The 19,342-nt window shown below is 38.6% G+C and overlaps 1 protein-coding gene across 6 annotated transcripts in view; it reads right to left on the reverse strand.

Annotated features, from left to right (window-relative positions):
• Positions 1 to 19,342, reverse strand: part of sdk1a (sidekick cell adhesion molecule 1a) — a 354,190-nt gene that overhangs the window by 53,854 nt on the left and 280,994 nt on the right. For all 6 annotated transcript variants that reach the window (XM_089128735.1, XM_089128733.1, XM_089128732.1 and 3 more), the window contains 8 exons: positions 16,506 to 16,621; positions 16,218 to 16,413; positions 15,089 to 15,187; positions 12,549 to 12,740; positions 10,642 to 10,763; positions 5,026 to 5,135; positions 3,628 to 3,778; positions 513 to 750 (listed from right to left, as the gene is read on the reverse strand). In XM_089128735.1, coding sequence (XP_088984861.1) covers positions 513 to 750; positions 3,628 to 3,778; positions 5,026 to 5,135; positions 10,642 to 10,763; positions 12,549 to 12,740; positions 15,089 to 15,187; positions 16,218 to 16,413; positions 16,506 to 16,621 — 1,224 coding nt within the window. The remainder of the gene's footprint in view (positions 1 to 512; positions 751 to 3,627; positions 3,779 to 5,025; positions 5,136 to 10,641; positions 10,764 to 12,548; positions 12,741 to 15,088; positions 15,188 to 16,217; positions 16,414 to 16,505; positions 16,622 to 19,342) is intronic.

Genomic DNA, 19,342 nt, shown 5'->3' on the forward strand with positions numbered 1-19,342 from the left:
CCCCACAGAACCATTGCAATAGCATTGTGTGCAGACTTTTGCATGTGTAAGCATCATTGTCATAGTCTTCATAAAATACAAACATATTTGCAATTGAGTTTGATATCATCAATAACACAGAAACTACACACATCATCTATACATATCAGATTTTAGGAGTTTCCGCTGCAGCCATTTGGGGCCATAAATTTCTCTTGCGTGCATCTTGCAGAAAGCAACGGAAAAGATAATAGCGACACCAGGCAAGCCAATCGCCTTGAATTTTTATCTGCAGTGTAGGCATGCATTCAGAGCAACTCTCGAGCCAGACAGATTGAGAGTGCTGTGAGTGGCTGTTATGTGATCACATAAAGGAAATACAATTCAATTTGCCAACCACCTGTTTACTTTTGAGAATATGATTATCCTGAGAATAATGGAAATTTCAAGATGCTCTCTGCATCACGGTGGCAAATATGTGTCTGCATCCCATGGGTAGCAGTCACATCAGAGACCAAACTGGATGTCCTCACCTGACTCCCGCGTCCGCCCCTTCACGGTCTCACTCCAGGGTCCGGAGCCTATGGAATTAAAGGCCTGGATCTGCAGCTGGTACTCGGTCCACTCCTCCAGGCCCTCCAGGGTGATCTCCCTCTCCAGCCTGTCGTTCACCAATCGTGTGATGGCCTCACCCCGCAGGTCCGCTCGCAACACTCTGACCCTGTAGCCCACGCTCTCCGGGTTTCCGTTGTACTCGGTCTCTGGCAGTGGCTGTTGCGGAAACATCAGACTCTCAGAATCAGTCAACACAATTACTGACGGTGATGTTCCTTCCTTGAGACAAAGGGTGTTTTGATTTCACGATCAGTAGAGAAGTTGAGAAATCTTACACATCCTAAACTTTTGAATGGTAGTGTATGTTTCAAAATGTTTTTGACTTTTACAATTTGAGACCTTTTTTTATTTTTGACATTTCGAGCAGTATCTTCAGTTAAAATATTATTTTCCTTGACTAAAATGACGTGCCTTTTCAGTCAGGGTGAAATGGGCTAAAAATAAAGAATATGATGAAATATAGGCTAAATTGAAAGAACTTTATCCTTTACTGTGTAAAAATAAACAGTGTGGCCTCTATAACACACAGTCCTGAACATTGCTAATGCCAGCACACTGAGCTCAGCCAAACCCAATTAAATATACATGTTCCTTTAAATCTAATATTTATATTTAATACGCATATTTAATAATGCTTCATCATTTACGTGCCCCAAAAAATCAACTGAACGATTTTGAGTGGGTGCCAAAAGGTAAGTGAGATGTCACAAACAGGCAAAACATCAGCTCTCATGTGCTTTTAATTTGACAGGTAAAGAGCTTCAATTTGAGAAACTCAATTTAGCCACTAGCTCTCACATGTCAGGAGTCTATATAGCAGGTGAAAATCGATAGATGTCTAAAAACACCCTGCTTTCAACATCCTAGCCTGAATTCATCTGTGGTGTACAAGATAATGACAGCCTGTCAGAACACTAGGACTGAAAGTTACAATATAATAGCTTCCTTGAACCTGTTTTTTGCCATTCCAACCTCTGCGAAAGAAAAAAAAGAATGAATCAAGGCCCTGAATTATTGAATGAAGTCAATTGAATATAATGCATGGGCTTACTCAATATTTCTCAGTGCAGATATGAAACTGCTGAATTATACGCATTATGGTACGTTTAAATGAAAACAATATCCTAAAAAATGGAAATGGGTATGATCCCCATACACACGGATCTGCGAAAATGACTAAAACGCTGTATTATTCGTGCCAGGCCAGTAGTTGGCAATGTCACTTTGTAAAGAAACACAATTGAACACATTATACACATACGAACCTGATTTCACAAATTTGCGTATTTGTAGTTTACAGGGAGAAAGGTATCATTTTCAAAAACATTCACTTTTAAATTCACTACAAACTTTTAGTTACAGACCCTTTGGCCCGTATTCATAAATAATCCTCTCAGAAAACTCTTAATTTAGATCTGATCTGAGAGCAACTCTGAGCAAGGAAAAGACAAAAACCTTCATCTTAGTGAGCCAGTTGCTACGTATGACACAATCTTTTGAAGACTGCGATTGGCTGGTTGTTCAAGAAGAACAAAAAGAGCAATCTCAAGTATATGGTCTACTCACATACACTGTGAGTATACTGTGAGGCATAGAATTGTTCCACTCTTTCCAATTACACTAATTGCTGTCTACTTAAGTGGTGGTTTTAATGTGGCACAAGAAGGACAAGAAAGCCCAACTAGACAAAGGAACTGTGGTTACTTTTAGCCCAGTTAGTGGATGAAAACAAGGCCGCTATAATGGAAGCCTGCTATATTCATAAATGCAGGTTTTGAGCGTCCAAGGTGGGAATGTCCAGTTCAAACAAAATGAACTGCGACACAATCAAAGTTGAAAGTGCTGTAATGTTTGTGTGATCACTCTGCTTAAATCATCACTGCTGCATTCTTGCATTTTCCCAGTTGCCAAAAATCTTAATGTAGAGATTCATTTCTGGCGCTATGGCCTTTTCTGCACTGTGTCTGAGATGTTAGCGTGTCTCAAATAAGATTTGTCACAAACATGATCCCTGCACGATCTAATCTATGGCATCTTCTTAACTCACTGTCATCCATTGTCTGCAAAACTTTTCTTCTCCCTCTTTTATGTTAAGATGCTTTCTGAATTACTTTTTTTGAGTTAAAGGAGCAGTTCACTTAAAAAAAAAAAAAAAAAACTTTTGCTGATAATTTACTCACCCACATGTCATCCAAGATGTCCATGTCTTTCTTTCTTTCTTCAGTCGAAAAGAAATTAAGGTTTTTGATGAAAACATTCCAGGATTTTTCTCCATATAATGCACTTTACTGGGAACCAAACGGTTCAAGGTCCAAAAGACACTTTCAGTACAAACTGCAAACTGTTCAAAGGGCTTTAAACGATTCCAGACGATGAATAAGGGTCTTATCAAACGAAACGATCAGTCATTTTAAAAATAAATAACAAAGTTTAAGTTTTATAAGCTCAAATGGTCGCCTCGTGACTCTCCTGTCCGAACTCGTTTATCAAAATGAACAAATCTTTTTTCGAGTCATTTGGTTCATTCAATGAACGAAATGAACGAATTGACTCGGGAAAAAGATTCGTTCATTTTGATGAACGAGTTCGAACAGGAGAGTCACACAGAACAGAGCAAGGCGACCATTTGAGCTTACAAGACTTAAACTTTGTTATTTATTTATTAAATGAGCAATCGTTTCGCTTGATAAGACCCTTATTCATAGTCTGGAATCGTTTAAAGCCCTTTGAACAGTTTGCACTGAAACTATCTTTTGGACCTTGAACCGTTTGGTTCCCATTGAAGTCCATTATATGGAGAAAAATCCTGGAAAGTTTTCATCAAAAACCTTCATTTCTTTTCGCCCGAAGAAAGAAAGACATGGACATCTTGGATGGCACGGGGGTGAGTAAATAATTTTTATTAAAAGTGAACTACTCCTTAAACGCCCACATTTCTAAGAGTTTTCTTAGAGTTTTGTCACTAGGAGCTACTCATAGCATTACGATTTTTTATGAATACGGGCCCTGATCTTTAACCACAATGCCACTTACCACCCAGCGTAGCCACAAGCTGGTCTCACTGGCCGTGCGAACAGTCACGCTGCTGGGCGCCATGTCCGGAGGAGCCTGCAGGGTTTGAATTACACGGGACGGCACGCTCACCGGACTCTGGCCCACGATATTCACCTGCAGCATTCGGAACCTGTAACCAATCAAGTTAATCAGTCACATTGTTAAAAATTAACTCAACATTGGTAAGACTTCCCAGTGGGAAAATAAATGGGAAAGAACCCTGTGCTCGCTGCAATTCACTTTATAATTGCACCAATTACCATGAAATCAAAGTTTATCAGCAGGCAGAACAAATGGAGAGGCTGCGACAACATCCATAAGATCTGACATAAATTGCGGGGTAGAGAAAAACACTGAGGCAAGCAGTTCATCATGAAGCTCAGAGATGATTCAAGCTGTCTAAAACAAATGGTTTAAGTCAGACATTAAACCAGTTTAGATAACAGCAGTAGCTTTATATTATTGGAATTAAATAATTGTATCACACAAAGACTGGATAGCTCCTTTTTTTCACATAGTTGGTCTATGTAAGCAAGTTTTTAACACCATTAGTGCTGTGACTTTTTAATGTTTGTTTAAGAATTAATTGTAATTTAGGTGTTACGTTAACAGCCCCAACAATTATGTTTGCAAATATTTTTTGTGTTTAAAAAAGACACTATTTTAGCTGTACAGTTTACTAAGAACAGCAACACAACACAAAACAGGTTATACAGCTGGCCTGCATGTTTGTTTAAATCCACAAGATGCAATATTGTAGATATGATTATCACTATGTGAACCATTGCAAGGTTTGGAGAGACTTTTCGCTGTAATGTATTCTGTACACTCAGAATGATCATTCAAAAGCGACTGTCACGCACAGAACTTGCGGTATGTACTGAATTCTGAAGTTCATGCATAAAATAACTGTTTTCTGTGTGTAAATAGATTTCACGCACATACTATGTCTCAACAATTCTGTAGCAAATCTCAGTTCAATTGTCTTTTTCAGCATAAGACAAATATTACAAAGATGTCAAGATCAGAAAGAACAGGAAAGAAGAAAGGAATGAATTAACTGCATCCTCAGGGAAAGAAGCAGAAAATAACAAGATCACAGGCATAAATACAGAACGGAAAACATTGCCACAGTGTGCTTACTTGAACTGTGTACGATTCGATTTACTCGTGCAGGCAAAGAATAATCATAATCTGATTAAGGTGTATACTTGTCTTCAGTAATGCTGAAGTAATTGGAGTAATATAGATGTCTTCATTTAATTAGGCTCATTTAAAATGTGTATTTATTCAGGTTAAAGCAAATGAAAATGCTATTTACATGGCATTTGCGGTCTTAATGCACCTAATGTGTGTTTGTAGAGAAACACGACTGACCTGTAGTGTGTGAACGGTGTGAGATTGGGCACCTCCAGCATCTGAGCTTCAGGGTCATTCTCTTTCTCGTACAACACTTTCCACTCTTCCTCATCACCGACACTGCCCACCTGAATACAGAGAGCACTGCTATAACAGTCTGTGGCAACACCAATTATTCCTAAATATGATGACCTCCTTTTTTAAATTATAATTAAAAATAGATGAATCCTTATTAAAGGTACAAAGTTATTCAGTCAAGAGAAGTGATTTTCTCTTTGTCCTTTGTTCTTTGATTAACATTAATTACAGACATAACAGATGTGTTAACGTGTTAATTTGACAGCCCTATTTATTATTATTTTTTGTTTGCAATGTTAAATAATTGGCTTTTTTATTGACATTGTACTAAACTCAAAGTAAATTATTAAATGTATTTTTTCCTACTCGCTAACAGAGCAATAACAGAGTAAGATTTTCAAGATTTTCTTTTCCACAATAAATATAATTTCAGTGTTTTCCAAAAACACTGCGATAAAAGTATTCAATAAATGTTTAATAAAAGTTAGTACATTAAATTTGACAGGGCTGCTACAAAAAGCACTACAAAATCTATTAAATTATTTTCAGTAGCACCTCATTGCAGTACACAACATCCAGGGGGTGGAGTCGGATCCAGATCTGAGGGGTGGAGTTGGGTAGGTTTAGGGATCAGGGGGTGGAGCTGGATAGGTTTAGGGATCAGGGGGTGGAGCTGGATAGGTTTAGGGGTGGGTTTAGGGATCAGGGGGTGGAGCTGGATAGGTTTAGGGATCAGGGGGTGGAGCTGGATAGGTTTATGGGTGGGTTTAGGGATCAGGGGGTGGAGCTGGGTAGGTTTAGGGGTGGGTTTAGGGATCAGGGGGTGGAGCTGGATAGGTTTAGGGGTGGGTTTAGGGATCAGGGGGTGGAGCTGGATAGGTTTAGGGGTGGCTTTAGGGATCAGGGGGTGGAGCTGGGTAGGTTTAGGGGTGGGTTTAGGGATCAGGGGGTGGAGATGGGTAGGTTTAGTGATCAGGGGGTGGAACTGGATAGGTTTAGGGATCAGGGGGTGGAGCTGGATAGGTTTAGGGGTGCGTTTAGGGATCAGGGGGTGGAGCTGGATAGGTTTAGGGATCAGGGGGTGGAGCTGGATAGGTTTAGGGGTGGGTTTAGGGATCAGGGGTGGAGCTGGATAGGTTTAGGGGTGGGTTTAGGGATCAGGGGGTGGAGCTGGATAGGTTTAGGGGTGGCTTTAGGGATCAGGGGGTGGAGCTGGGTAGGTTTAGGGGTGGGTTTAGGGATCAGGGGGTGGAGATGGGTAGGTTTAGTGATCAGGGGGTGGAACTGGATAGGTTTAGGGATCAGGGGGTGGAGCTGGATAGGTTTAGGGGTGCGTTTAGGGATCAGGGGGTGGAGCTGGATAGGTTTAGGGATCAGGGGGTGGAGCTGGATAGGTTTAGGGGTGGGTTTAAGGATCAAGGGGTGGAGCTGGATAGGTTTAGGGGTGGCTTTAGTGATCAGGGGGTGGAGCTGAGTAGGTTTAGGTGTGGGTTTAGGGATCAGGGGGTGGAGCTGAGTAGGTTTAGGGGTGGGTTTAGGGATCAGGGGGTGGAGATGGGTAGGTTTAGTGATCGGTTTAGGAATCAGGGGGTGGAGCTGGGTAGATTTAGCGGTGGTTTTAGGGATCAGGGGGTGGAGCTGGGTAGGTTTAGGGGTGGCTTTAGGGATCAGGGGGTGGAGCTGGGTAGGTTTAGTGATCAGGGGGTGGAACTGGATAGGTTTAGGGATCAGGGGGTGGAGCTGGATAGGTTTAGGGGTGCGTTTAGGGATCAGGGGGTGGAGCTGGATAGGTTTAGGGATCAGGGGGTGGAGCTGGATAGGTTTAGGGGTGGGTTTAAGGATCAAGGGGTGGAGCTGGATAGGTTTAGGGGTGGCTTTAGGGATCAGGGGGTGGAGCTGAGTAGGTTTAGGGGTGGGTTTAGGGATCAGGGGGTGGAGATGGGTAGGTTTAGTGATCGGTTTAGGAATCAGGGGGTGGAGCTGGGTAGATTTAGCGGTGGTTTTAGAGATCAGGGGGTGGAGCTGGGTAGGTTTAGGGATCAGGGGGTGGAACTGGATAGGTTTAGGGATCAGGGGGTGGAGCTGGATAGGTTTAGGGGTGGGTTTAGGGATCAGGGGGTGGAGCTGGATAGGTTTAGGGATCAGGGGGTGGAGCTGAGTAGGTTTAGGGGTGGGTTTAGGGATCAGGGGGTGGAGCTGGATAGGTTTAGCGATCAGGGGGTGGAGCGGAGTAGGTTTATGGGTGGGTTTAGGGATCAGAGGGTGGAGATGGGTAGGTTTAGCGGTGGGTTTAGGGATTAGGGGGTGGAGCTGGATAGGTTTAGGGATCAGGGGGTGGAGCTGGATAGGTTTAGGGGTGGGTTTAGGGATCAGGGGTGGAGCTGGGTAGGTTTAGGGGTGGGTTTAGGGATCAGGGGGTGGAGTTGGGTAGGTTTAGGGATCAGGGGGTGGAACTGGATAGGTTTAGGGGTGGGTTTAGGGATCAGGGGGTGGAGCTGGATAGGTTTAGGGGTGGGTTTAGGGATCAGGGGGTGGAGCTGGATAGGTTTAGGGGTGGGTTTAGGGATCAGGGGGTGGAGCTGGATAGGTTTAGGGATCAGGGGGTGGAGCTGAGTAGGTTTAGGGGTCGGTTTAGGGATCAGGGGGTGGAGATGGGTAGGTTTAGTGATCGGTTTAGGAATCAGGGGGTGGAGCTGGATAGGTTTAGGGATCAGGGGGTGGAGCTGAGTAGGTTTAGGGGTCGGTTTAGGGATCAGGGGGTGGAGATGGGTAGGTTTAGTGATCGGTTTAGGAATCAGGGGGTGGAGCTGGATAGGTTTAGGGATCAGGGGGTGGAGCTGAGTAGGTTTAGGGGTCGGTTTAGGGATCAGGGGGTGGAGATAGGTAGGTTTAGTGATCGGTTTAGGAATCAGGGGGTGGAGATGGGTAGGTTTAGGTATATGTAAGGTGGGCAGAGTATCTGGATCCGACTCCTCCCCGTGGATTTCATGTTCTTCAGTGAGGACCATCTCAATATTTTAAAGACTTAGTGGATGGTAATGGGATTTTCCTCCTAAAAAAACTGTTAGCTATTTTTGCTGGTCTTGCCCAGAATAAAAAGTGGACCAGCCTTTATGGCAATAGTCTGGTTAAATGAGACTTCCTGGACATTAATCTGCCATGGCATTTGAAACATCTAAATAAAGCCATTTTTCAGACCCTTTTGAGAACCAAGTAGTGAAATTAATGAAAGGAGGAGGAGAAAATTCCACACACTGCACTTCATTATACCCGGTACATCACAGGCCAAAGGCTCATAGAGTGTTTTGTAGGGAACGAGCCTTCAGCAGGAATGCAGAACGGAGCAGGTTAAAGCTTTTTCAATTGAGTCCAGAACAGTGCCAGCCACTGCCCCAATTCAAACACAATGTGCAAGCCAAGTCTAAACCAATCAAAGCTCACAGCACTCAGGAAGATTTACAATGACCAGTGGAGTGTACAGTATGCAGTAAGCATTTATGCCAACGTGATAGATGTTAGACGCGTGGCACCTTATGCTGGAGACCGGCACTGTATTTCATAGCTGTGGCTCTCTCTCGCTCTGTGACAGATTTCTGCAGTGGCAGATAGCCCGGCCTCAATCAACTCTGGAATTCAAGTGCCACCACATGAAAAGCCGAGGCTTCCTTTTGCAAGCTCCGGCTCGGCCCAGTCAAGTTTAGAGAGTGGACGTCGATTACAACTTAGGAGTCAGTCATGTGATTCAATCTGTCATCACTTTTGCTAAAGTCGCAGGCGATGTGGAAAGGGCTCTCAATAGATCTCTGAGCCATAGAGGGCAATCACAACTGGAACTTGCTGTTATTCAGGTTGAAATGGAAGTGCTGAGTGGAAGTGAATCGAGTATGTGTGATAAGTGCATGCTGGCTGTATTTAAAACCCTGTGATGACAGCTGGATGCCAGTTTGAACCCTTAAACTCTACTGAATATTCACGGCATAAACGTATGCATATGAAACAATGAGCTGATTAGAAAATTAGATGAGATATTTTACATTTATTTTTACATCTTTTTTTTATATCTAAGAGCAATTAGAATTATTCATAACACAGGATATTTGGAACACACCAACACATTATTTTTACAATCTAAAGCACTAAAACGAATTAATCTAATTGAATTTCAAACAGCAATATTTATGTTTAAGGTTAGGAAAAATGTATTGCCTGGTAGTATACAGAAAAGGTTCTTGGAAAGAGAGGGGTGTTACGACTTAAGGGGAAGGTCAAACTTCAAGACTTGTCTGTCTGTGGTGTTAAGTTGTGGAATAATCTAAATAATGAATTTAAGCAATGTCCAAACATAATTCATTTTAAAAAGATGTTCAAAGAAATTATATTCCAGAGTTACAGAGAACCATAGTGTTAACTTGAGCTTATATTTAATTAACCCGTAGTATAAATATTTTCATGTATTGGGAAACATACTTATGTGTATAGAACTTCTGAATCAATACTTTCATGGATTATAGATTGATTACTTATTTAGATTTTTATTTATTTCTTTTTTATTTCTTTTTTTAGGTATTTGTTTAAATATGGTATAGGGGGGTAGGAGTACATAAGTTTTACTTCTTCCTACTCCTTTTTGCACATGTAAATAGAGGGTTGTTTTTTGTTTTTGTTTTGTTTCTTTTAATTGATATTCCTTGTTTCATTGATTAATATCTGTATTTTTATGTATTATTTACATGTTCAAAATAAAGATCTCAAATCAAATCAAATATCTTCTTAAAAATATATTTTTATTTTTTTCATTTGACATTTGTTAAAAATACATACATAATTTGATAAAAAATGTTGTTAAGCAAGATCATTTTTTTGCTCCACTGTCCCACCTTAAATCCTCATGAAATTGCTGATTGATTAATTGATTCCTTTTAATTTTTGTGAGAGACGATACAACAGATACTGTACACTGTCCGACAAAATAAAAAACAACACTTTTTAGGTTGCATCACTATCCCACCTTGAATCCTGAACTTTATTTTTTATTTAATTTTATCTTTTTTTTTTTGTGAGAGAAATGACACATAATGTTCTTCAGTGTATATTGACTGACAAATAATAATAATAATAATAATTTTTTTCTGCACTGTTCCACATTAAATCCTTAAGGACCTGGCTAATTGACTGATTGATTTTCTTTTTGGTGAGAAATGACACAACAGCCAAAAATGCTATTCTGTGTACACAGACAGAAAAATAAAATTATTATAGATGTTTTTTTACTTTATTGTCCCACCTTGAATCCAGCTGATTAATCCATCAATCTTAAAATTGACTTAAGTTCAGTTAAAATAACTGAAATTTACATTGGAAAGACTAGGAGACGAAGCCTACACAAATCCTCATAAGTTTTTTGCTCAACACTGCAGGGATGTTTCATTATCATGTAAAATGCTTTTTCTTTGTGGTGAAGACTCATCAGGGACTACTGCGAGGATGTAGAGCTTCAGGCCAGTGTGATGGTAGGCGGATAATGATCAGATAAAGAAGAACTGAAATATTACTCACCTGCCCCTCAACAATCCACTTGGAGATGGTAGTCTTCCCATCATCCCCTGCACGGAACTTCAGCGTAGCAGATCGTGAACTGATCTTGGAAATAACCAGATTTGATGGAGGCCCGGGAAGTTCTGTGTTAAGGCAAAAAATAACAACAAATAAAAAAAGTTAAGTCACTTACAACATCCGAACATCATAACAATCAATAAACACAAAACATTCAAAAGCCTGTCTTCTAAAATCAATAACACCCAACATTTCTAAATCATGACCAGAATATTTTTAATAAGACTGTGTAAACAATAGGGATGGCACGGTACATGAAAAAAACATCCGATCCGTTCGGTTCGCTTGTCTTGGTTTGAAGCGTGTGTTCGTCATGCGCAATGTAGCCTATGTATGTGACCTTAGATGTGTGTTTACTTTTCACACGAAATAAGACGTGTGTGGACATACATATGAGGTTTGTTCAACCTAAACCGCCGCTGCACAGAGCAATCGGTGAATGACATCAAAATACCGCGAGAGCGACGGCTCCCTATGCTTTTCAATCACTCTCGCGGTACTTTAAAGTCATAAATCGATCGCTCAGTGCAGCAGCGCACAAGTCAATGTGGAGTATGGAGTGCTGTAGGTCACGTCATGCGTAGAAATGGCAAGTGGGAGAGTTAAGGATGGCTAAACGGAGTTGGAGGATGCGCCAGCGTCGTACAAGCATTGTATAAATCTGATGTGTGGGAACATTTTGGATTTTATGTTATGATATTTAAAGTTTACTTTAAGTTTAAATAAGAACAGTCATATGTTTCCAAATACTGCACTTTAATTTGAAGTGAAAAAAATGTATCCTCACTCTCAGGGAATAGAAGCATTGTTGATACTGTTTTTGTGTTGAGGTTGACCTTATGTTTCACTTTATGATTATGGTTTATGCTATTGCTATAGCCTAATTATAGGCAATTATGTTTAATGTATTTGGACTAATTAAAAAGGCAGAGTTTTCAAAGTTCCTCTCTTTTTCTTTTAAAAGATACCATTTCTGTAAGAGCTACACTTAAGTTGGCAGTTTGATAAATACAAGTTCATTTCAATCTTTGTGTGCTAAAAATGCACACAAGTGCCTTTTTTTTTTGCCAAATAAACAAAAAGCAAGTCATCAATGTCTTTTCTCTTGCTGTATCAAAATCACCTAGCTTTCCTCAGAGATGGTCTCAATAATGTGCTTAAAGTCAAGACAAATTCATGCATGCATGATATAACATTTTTTTTAATACTGCATCATAAATTGTGGATAATTAAGCTATATATCATATGCTGAAGAACATTTCTGGAGTGTTAAAGATTTAAAAAAACAAAACAAAGCAACAAGAACCGTGCAAACTAAACCGTGGGTTTTGTGAACCGTGCCACCCCTAGTAGACAAGGGACTGAGTCAAAAAAAGAGATTTGCGATTCTTTTGAAGCGCAGAGATAAAGTCTCATTTGGGTCGAGAAACCTTTGATGAAATTACACTGGAATTAAATCAAATAACAGATGATAGTCTCGCATCTGCCCGAAATCCCCACTGTGATGTGTAGACGTCTGTTTCCCTAATGTCTCACAATACGCAATTTATCAGCAGGCATTATGGTTTTGGCTTGGCGTTCAGCCAGTTCAGCGTTTGCCTTCTTTCAGTGGGCGAGAGAAAGTCTGCCTTAAAGCTGGTTCAAATGAATATTTCTCCTTCAGTGCCACATTTGATTAATGGCAATGCATGGGCAACAACTTCGCAGTTTCTGAGCAGAAAAGGCCAACTCAAAAGATCATCATTCATTCTTATATTTCTTGCGTACAATATGCATCTATAAATAAGGAAGAGTAGCTCCCTTTAATACAGGTTATTTTTAATTGTCTATGTTAAAGAGCTACGAAAGACCTGGTGGCACTCCCGAAGATATGGTTGAGGAAGTTACAGTTCCAACTCCCGCCTCCGTCATAGCAGCCACTTCAAGAGTGTACGTGGTGAGGGATGTCAGGCCGGTGACCTTGTAGTCCAGAGTGGTGTTGGCCAAGGTGCGCGCCACTCGAGATTGGTTCTTCCCCTGCACCTCCCAGGACACCAGGTATCCTGCAAAATTGATTAAAACTCAAAGTTTATTTGAGTTTTACACACTTTATGGCTCAAAACCCATGGGAACGGGCCAATTTGGGGCACATCAACCAATTCCAACCTGGGATGACAACTGAGTAAATTTTCTGAGGTCTTGAACTTGAAATAAACAATCTCTCTTTAACAAATAAGGTGGGTGAATTGGGGAACTTCTGTAGTGAGTTGTCTAGACCCTGGGCCCTGCCCCCTAACCTGGATCTAACTGAGACTAATAGCCAGCAGAGATCCTATGTAATTTGCTGTTTATTGGGAGTATTTTCTCCCAGAGTCAGCACTGTTTCCAATCGCTGAATGTCCTTTTTCATTGAGGTGCTCATAAATCAAGCTTTACGCTGGGAGAGGCCGCTGGTGAACAGGCATAGGCACCATTCAAAGAGCAACAATGCTGTGTACATTGATATAGACAGGAGCTATTTAGTCTAATGTATGTCTGATCTCATTCGTCTCCATTCTTTCAATCAACATTCAGAGCCGATCTGCAACTCAATCGGCTTAATCTACATCTAGTATCCATCTACCGCTGCCTCATTAGTCCAGATCTAGGTCTTTCCCAACATTATTGAAACTTCCCCAGTGACTCTCAGAAAATGTGTTGTCCTGGTCAAAAAAAGAAAACAAATTCATTTATAAAGCAAATGACAGTGAACATTAATCAACATTCATGAATGTAAATGTACCCAAATTAGCCCGAAGGCAAGTTTTCATAGGTAGTCCCTTTGCCAGACGTTATTAGGCCTAAAACTAGAGTAGAGGTTAAAAAAATAACAACAATAAGAGAACTAGAACTTGTAAACAACTTGTAAACAACTCTGTAAAATATAATTAAAACATATTATTCAAAAAACAATATATATATATATATATATCTATAGGCTAATATGCACAGGGAACTGAGTAGATTTAAATTTAATAAAATCCGACTAGTCGAGACAGTTTTTCAAAGATGGCTGCTGCCTGTATACACGAAGTGCACTGTCTTTATAAAATATCTTCTTATTAAATGGTCTGCTCTTATAAAGTTCTCAATGCTTCGTTTTGCATGTAGGGACACTCATTATGTTACTGTGTTAGTGTGGGACTATTTTGAGCCTTGTTAGTGGTATTAACTAGTGATTTCTCTTTACTTATTATATGCCCCCATAGCGTATATTCTAAACAGTTTTTAGAGATAAAACTCTTTACATTCGATTATCATGAAAACAAATCTCATACTATAAATTGTAAATTATAAATATTATTTAGATTTTTGGGTCAACCCTTTAATTTGATGATTGCTGAAATATTTCTTGTTACTGTCAGTGTTGAAAACAGTAACAACTATAAATTACTTTACAGTCACTTTTGATCAATTTAATGCATCCTTGCCAAATAAAAATGATTCATTTCTGGCAAAAAATAAATAAATAAATAAATAAAATAAAATCAGAGAAAACCACAAACTTTTGAATGGTAGTGTATAAAAATATATTTTTGGATTACTTTCATTCATTTTTTTTTTTTTGCATTACTTTAATGATATCTGTAAGTTCTCTTTCAATGCAAAAAATATAAAAACACAATATAAAATTGTTTTTCTTTCAATATAAAAACACAATTTTTAAAGCAAAATCTAATTTCTTATTTCTTTCTTGATATTGTGATAAAATATGCCCTCCAAACGTTCTGAACATGTTTTGTGAGATCATGTTCTTGTCAAATGCTTGAAGGTCAACTCACACAGGTCTTTTGATCACGGTTAACATTTTTTTTTTCTTCTTTTGATCTGTTTGTGCTTTACGTTCCTGGTGGAAATGACTAAGTAATATGGATAAATAGCACTCCTGAATGCTAAAACATTTGCATCAGCTCCCACACACAGAGAGTCATGCAGAGACAAACACACACACACACACAATCACAACAGCATCCTTTACAGCTGTGCAACGGGGAGCAAAAATGGTTTCTGCCGACTGAACGCAAACAACGACGATGCCATAATTGCTTTTGTGCAAAAACTCAATGAAGTGTTAAATAGAAGTGTATCCATTAATAAAGCTATACGAACATCCAAGTGTTGCCAAATGAAAATTGAGATCCTTTACGGGCTCACCTGCTCTATCTAATCAGCTACATTTAAACAGAGGGGGGCAGATTAGATTTCATTTAACAGGAAAGACTAATAAACAAATCATCATTCCCCAAAACTGAGTTTGGCTAATGCTGGGGCAAACAAATTAATTCAGATTTATTGCTGCAAAATGTTCCTGTCTTTTTTTTTATTGAGTATCGTATCAATAAAAGCAATGGAAAGGTCAAAAACAACTCACCAGTAATGATGCCGTTCTTATTCACAGGTTCCTCCCAGCTCACTCTCAGAGACATATCCAATATCTCCGTAAAGCTCAAGCGACCGACGGGGCCTGGAACTAAACACAAAGACATTTCCCGGTTGTAGACCTCCTTTTGTTTCTAAACAAGCTTGGTCTATTGTAGGCTAATTGAGCTGATCATAGACTAATTGTGAAACAAATACGGTTTTATCTAGTCCCTTTATAATGAAGCACAACTAAGATTCTGATGATATCAAAACCTAACATGCACACAAACATTGGTTCTTTTTCCTTGTTTATTTTTTTCCTCAGTTACAATTCTCTTGAAACTAGTTTCTCACTTGTAGTGTCACAGATGGCTAAAGACACTGATATAATTATATCGGCTTGACCCAAAGAGCAGTATTTGTGCTTAAGTTTGAGCATTTCTTTAATTAATGTGACTTTTATAAGACATGTAATATGGTATTTTATCACCATCAAAAACCCCAGCAGAGTTTCAGAGAAAGAACACTGTCACAATGCTGATGTAAAGGCCAAAAGCTTCATTTAATAAAATATTTCCTGCCAAATGAACAGCATTTTTCTGTGGTTTGGCTTTCTCAGTAATTAAAATAAATATTTTGTTCAAAACTATTTTGTTTAACTGAATTATCTTGACGCCTCAATGAAAATTAAGAGATTCCTGCAATAGGTACCTTGTTTTTGTTTTGGTAATAGCATTACAGCATTAGGTTTCACCAATTTGATAAATATGATATTTACCATCTGAATCATGTCAACAAATGGAAAAGTCAGTCAGTTATTTATTATCATGTTAATTATTGTGCCTTTTACCCCAAATACCATACTTTTACATATTTTTCCATTATTAACAAGCTGAAAATCATTATCAAGACCTTTGTCTCAAAATATAGATGTTTATTTGATCGATTCTCTTTTGCTACATAAATCTACAACATTTTATGATTTTTTTTTTCAAACAGCACAGGAAACGTCTTATTTTATGTGTATTCAATCAATTTGTTTCTGAACACCAATTTTAAGAAACAGTATTCAGTGAGCGACAGAAACACAATATTATGCCCTGGAAAATAGATTGACAAAGAAACAGACTATTACTTACTGTCCTCATGAGTTTGCACCAGTTTGGGGGCACTGCGGGGACCGTTCCCTGGTGTGGTGAAGCACAGAACTGACGTCAGGTACCAGGTGAACTTTTTTAGACCGCTGATGAAACCGAGGTGACGTGTCCCATGATAATCAGGGGTGATGGTTACGACGATAACATCCACTGGAGACCGTTCGGGCCATGCCATCAGCTGAGGGACAGACACCAATGTCATTTAGATAGAACACAAGTGTGTGTCACTCATGGATTTGACTAGGACCTGTACAGGAGAAATGAGTGTACCTTGTAACCTTGATTAATGCCATTAATGAACTGCTGAGGTGGTGGATTCCAAGTAAATTCAATGGTGGTTGAGTTCACCGCTTTGGCCTCCACACCCTGAGGGGGCGCTGTAGGGACTACAGGAAAACACATACCGCATGTTAAACTCTTTTTTACAGTCTATGGTAAGACTCCTATTCACCTTATTTTTTAGTCTCAGCCTCAGACGTCATGCCCATTGACCTCCCACACTCCAGTCACTAAATATCGAATGCATTTGGCATTGAAAAAATAGACGACAAAAGTCTAAATCTGACCGGCTCACGTTTTATGAGAGCTTAGTGTGTAGTGAAAAATTCGTCAGGAAATGAATACAGTTTTTACAAGTTCCAGGACTTCAGTCGGGCAACTAAACGCTGGAAGTTCTGTCACGATAATACTTATTGTTTTGAAAATTTGTTTTGATTGAAGCATTTAGTTGAATAAAAAATGTTATGTCATGATAACTCTCGGCGGAAATGGCATTGTAATGGGTTTGACAATGTTGTATGTTTGGTCTTGGTGGAATAGATATGCTACGCTGCTGCTTTTATTGCTGCCCCATTCTTTTTATATTCTCCATATTTTAATTTACTCTAATTTACGTAGCTATGTCCACATACTGATCGACAGTGTTGGGTAAGTTACTCTAAAAAAGTAATGAATTACTAGTTACTAATTACCTCTTCAACAGTGTAATTAAATTACTGTACTAATTACTCTATCTAAAAAGTATTTAATTACTTTTAATTACTAATTACTTTCAAAATCCCATATCAATCTCAACCAGCTGAATAATACAAGGATAGACATGAATCTGTTTTAATTCTTTCAAATAAATACTATAAAATTGCACGAATTATCCTTAAACAGACCAAGGTGGAAAAGGTTACATTATAAAAACATACTTTTTAGCATCAGGCAATACATTTTGATGTTAAACCCACTATTGTTTTTTGTCTGATCTCATGATATTTCACACTTTTTTCATACATATACAGTAATTCATACGAATTTGTACGAGTGCGGTCGTAATATTTAGACACCTCATAAAATGCATACGAATCGCTGTGAGATCGGATTGATCTATATACAGTATTTACCTCAATTACATCAGAAGTAACTGTAATTAAATTACAGATAAATGAAGAGTAATCCCTTACTTTACATTTTCAAGGGAAAAGTAGTTAAATTACAGTAACTAATTACTTAGTAATTAATTATACCCAACACTGCTGATCGATCATCTCGAAAAGCACTCAAACAAAGTTTTCCCTGCTGAATACGCAAGACTGACAGCTGCGGACACCACCTAAACACATCTGACAAGCCTTGTTCACACTGCATTTGAATGCACCCAAATCTGACTTTTTATATGTAAAGATCCTTATTAACTGCATTGGTTATTTGCACATCAAAAATACATTAGGTCTCAAATGACACTTACCGAACAGAAACAATAGTGAGAGTGACAACAGATGTTATAATGTTAAGGCTAATGCATTAATGTAAGACTGAAGTCCAAAGAAATCTGTTTATGTTACGATTTAATCAGAAAACTGGAAATGGCTTGTGACAATAACAAAAATGGTCAGAGGTTATAGAGTTTGCTCTTATATTTATTATGCAAAATGCCGCAACAACATGTGAGCATCAACTAAGTGACCATTATTAAATGACTGATGTTAGAATTGCAACATTATTAAAATTCCCCTGTAAAATTAAGTGGCTCACTTTACAATCTTCCAAGTGCACCTGAGATGTGCCTGAGACATTTCTGATCTTTTATGAAGGGCGATGCTCTAACATGGACACAATACATGAAAGAAAAAATACATTCACAATCTATTATGCATCCAGTATCCTTCTAAAAGGCTGAACGGAGAGAGCCGGCAGTTGAACGAAAAGCAAGGTCTTATATAAGCCAAAACACAACAAAACTATATCACAGCAGAGTCCAGAATCCTGATTGTTTGCCATACTTTTTATTTTGTTTTCTGTACGCACACCTTTGTTGGTGTATATAATACAACTGAAAAGCATGTACTTTTACAACACACATAAAACAGAATTTTAAACTTTCAATTTTTTTTTATTTATTTTTTTGTGGAATTGGATGTGTACATTCATAAAACCTCTGGGATTCATACAAAAAGCATATTCATGAATGTCTGGTGAGAGAGAGTTTTTTTTTTTCTTCTCCGGCTGATCTTTTCAGATTGCCTGTCAAGCTTTGACTTATTTTAAATCAAAAGACTATCTTTCAAAAGCCTGCCAATTATAGTCCTCTCTTAAAGCAGTGTAAACATATTCATTATGCAGCGGCATCTCTGCTCTTCTGAGGAACTTTTCCCCACCTCAGATTCCTCAGTGGGTAAAGGGCACATACACTGTAGGCCTTGAATTGTTTATAAAGCTATCAATTAATATTAATAAAAAAGCCCCAAATAAAGGTAATTTAATAATAATAATGAAAATATTTTTTTGCTGCAGACAAATAAATTATTTATTAGACACAATATTCAAAAGTTAAGGGGTCAGAAAGATTTTCTAAAAAAAAAAAAAAATCCTCTTCAAGACTGCTTTTGGTTGATCAATAATACATGTGTGTTATGAAATATTGTTACAATTTTAAATTTACTATTTTCTATTGACATATTTTTTTTTATGTAATTTATTCCTGTGATGCAAAGCTTCATTACACCATCCTTCAGTGTCACATGATCCTTCAGAAATCATTATAATATGATGATTTGCTGTTAAAGAAACATTTCTTATTATTATCAATGTTTGACAATGTGTTGATCACAGTTGAGCAG

Source organism: Pimephales promelas, chromosome 3 (genome assembly GCF_988280905.1).
Source record: "Pimephales promelas chromosome 3, fPimPro1.hap1.1, whole genome shotgun sequence".
Classification (NCBI taxonomy): Eukaryota; Metazoa; Chordata; class Actinopteri; order Cypriniformes; family Leuciscidae; genus Pimephales; species Pimephales promelas.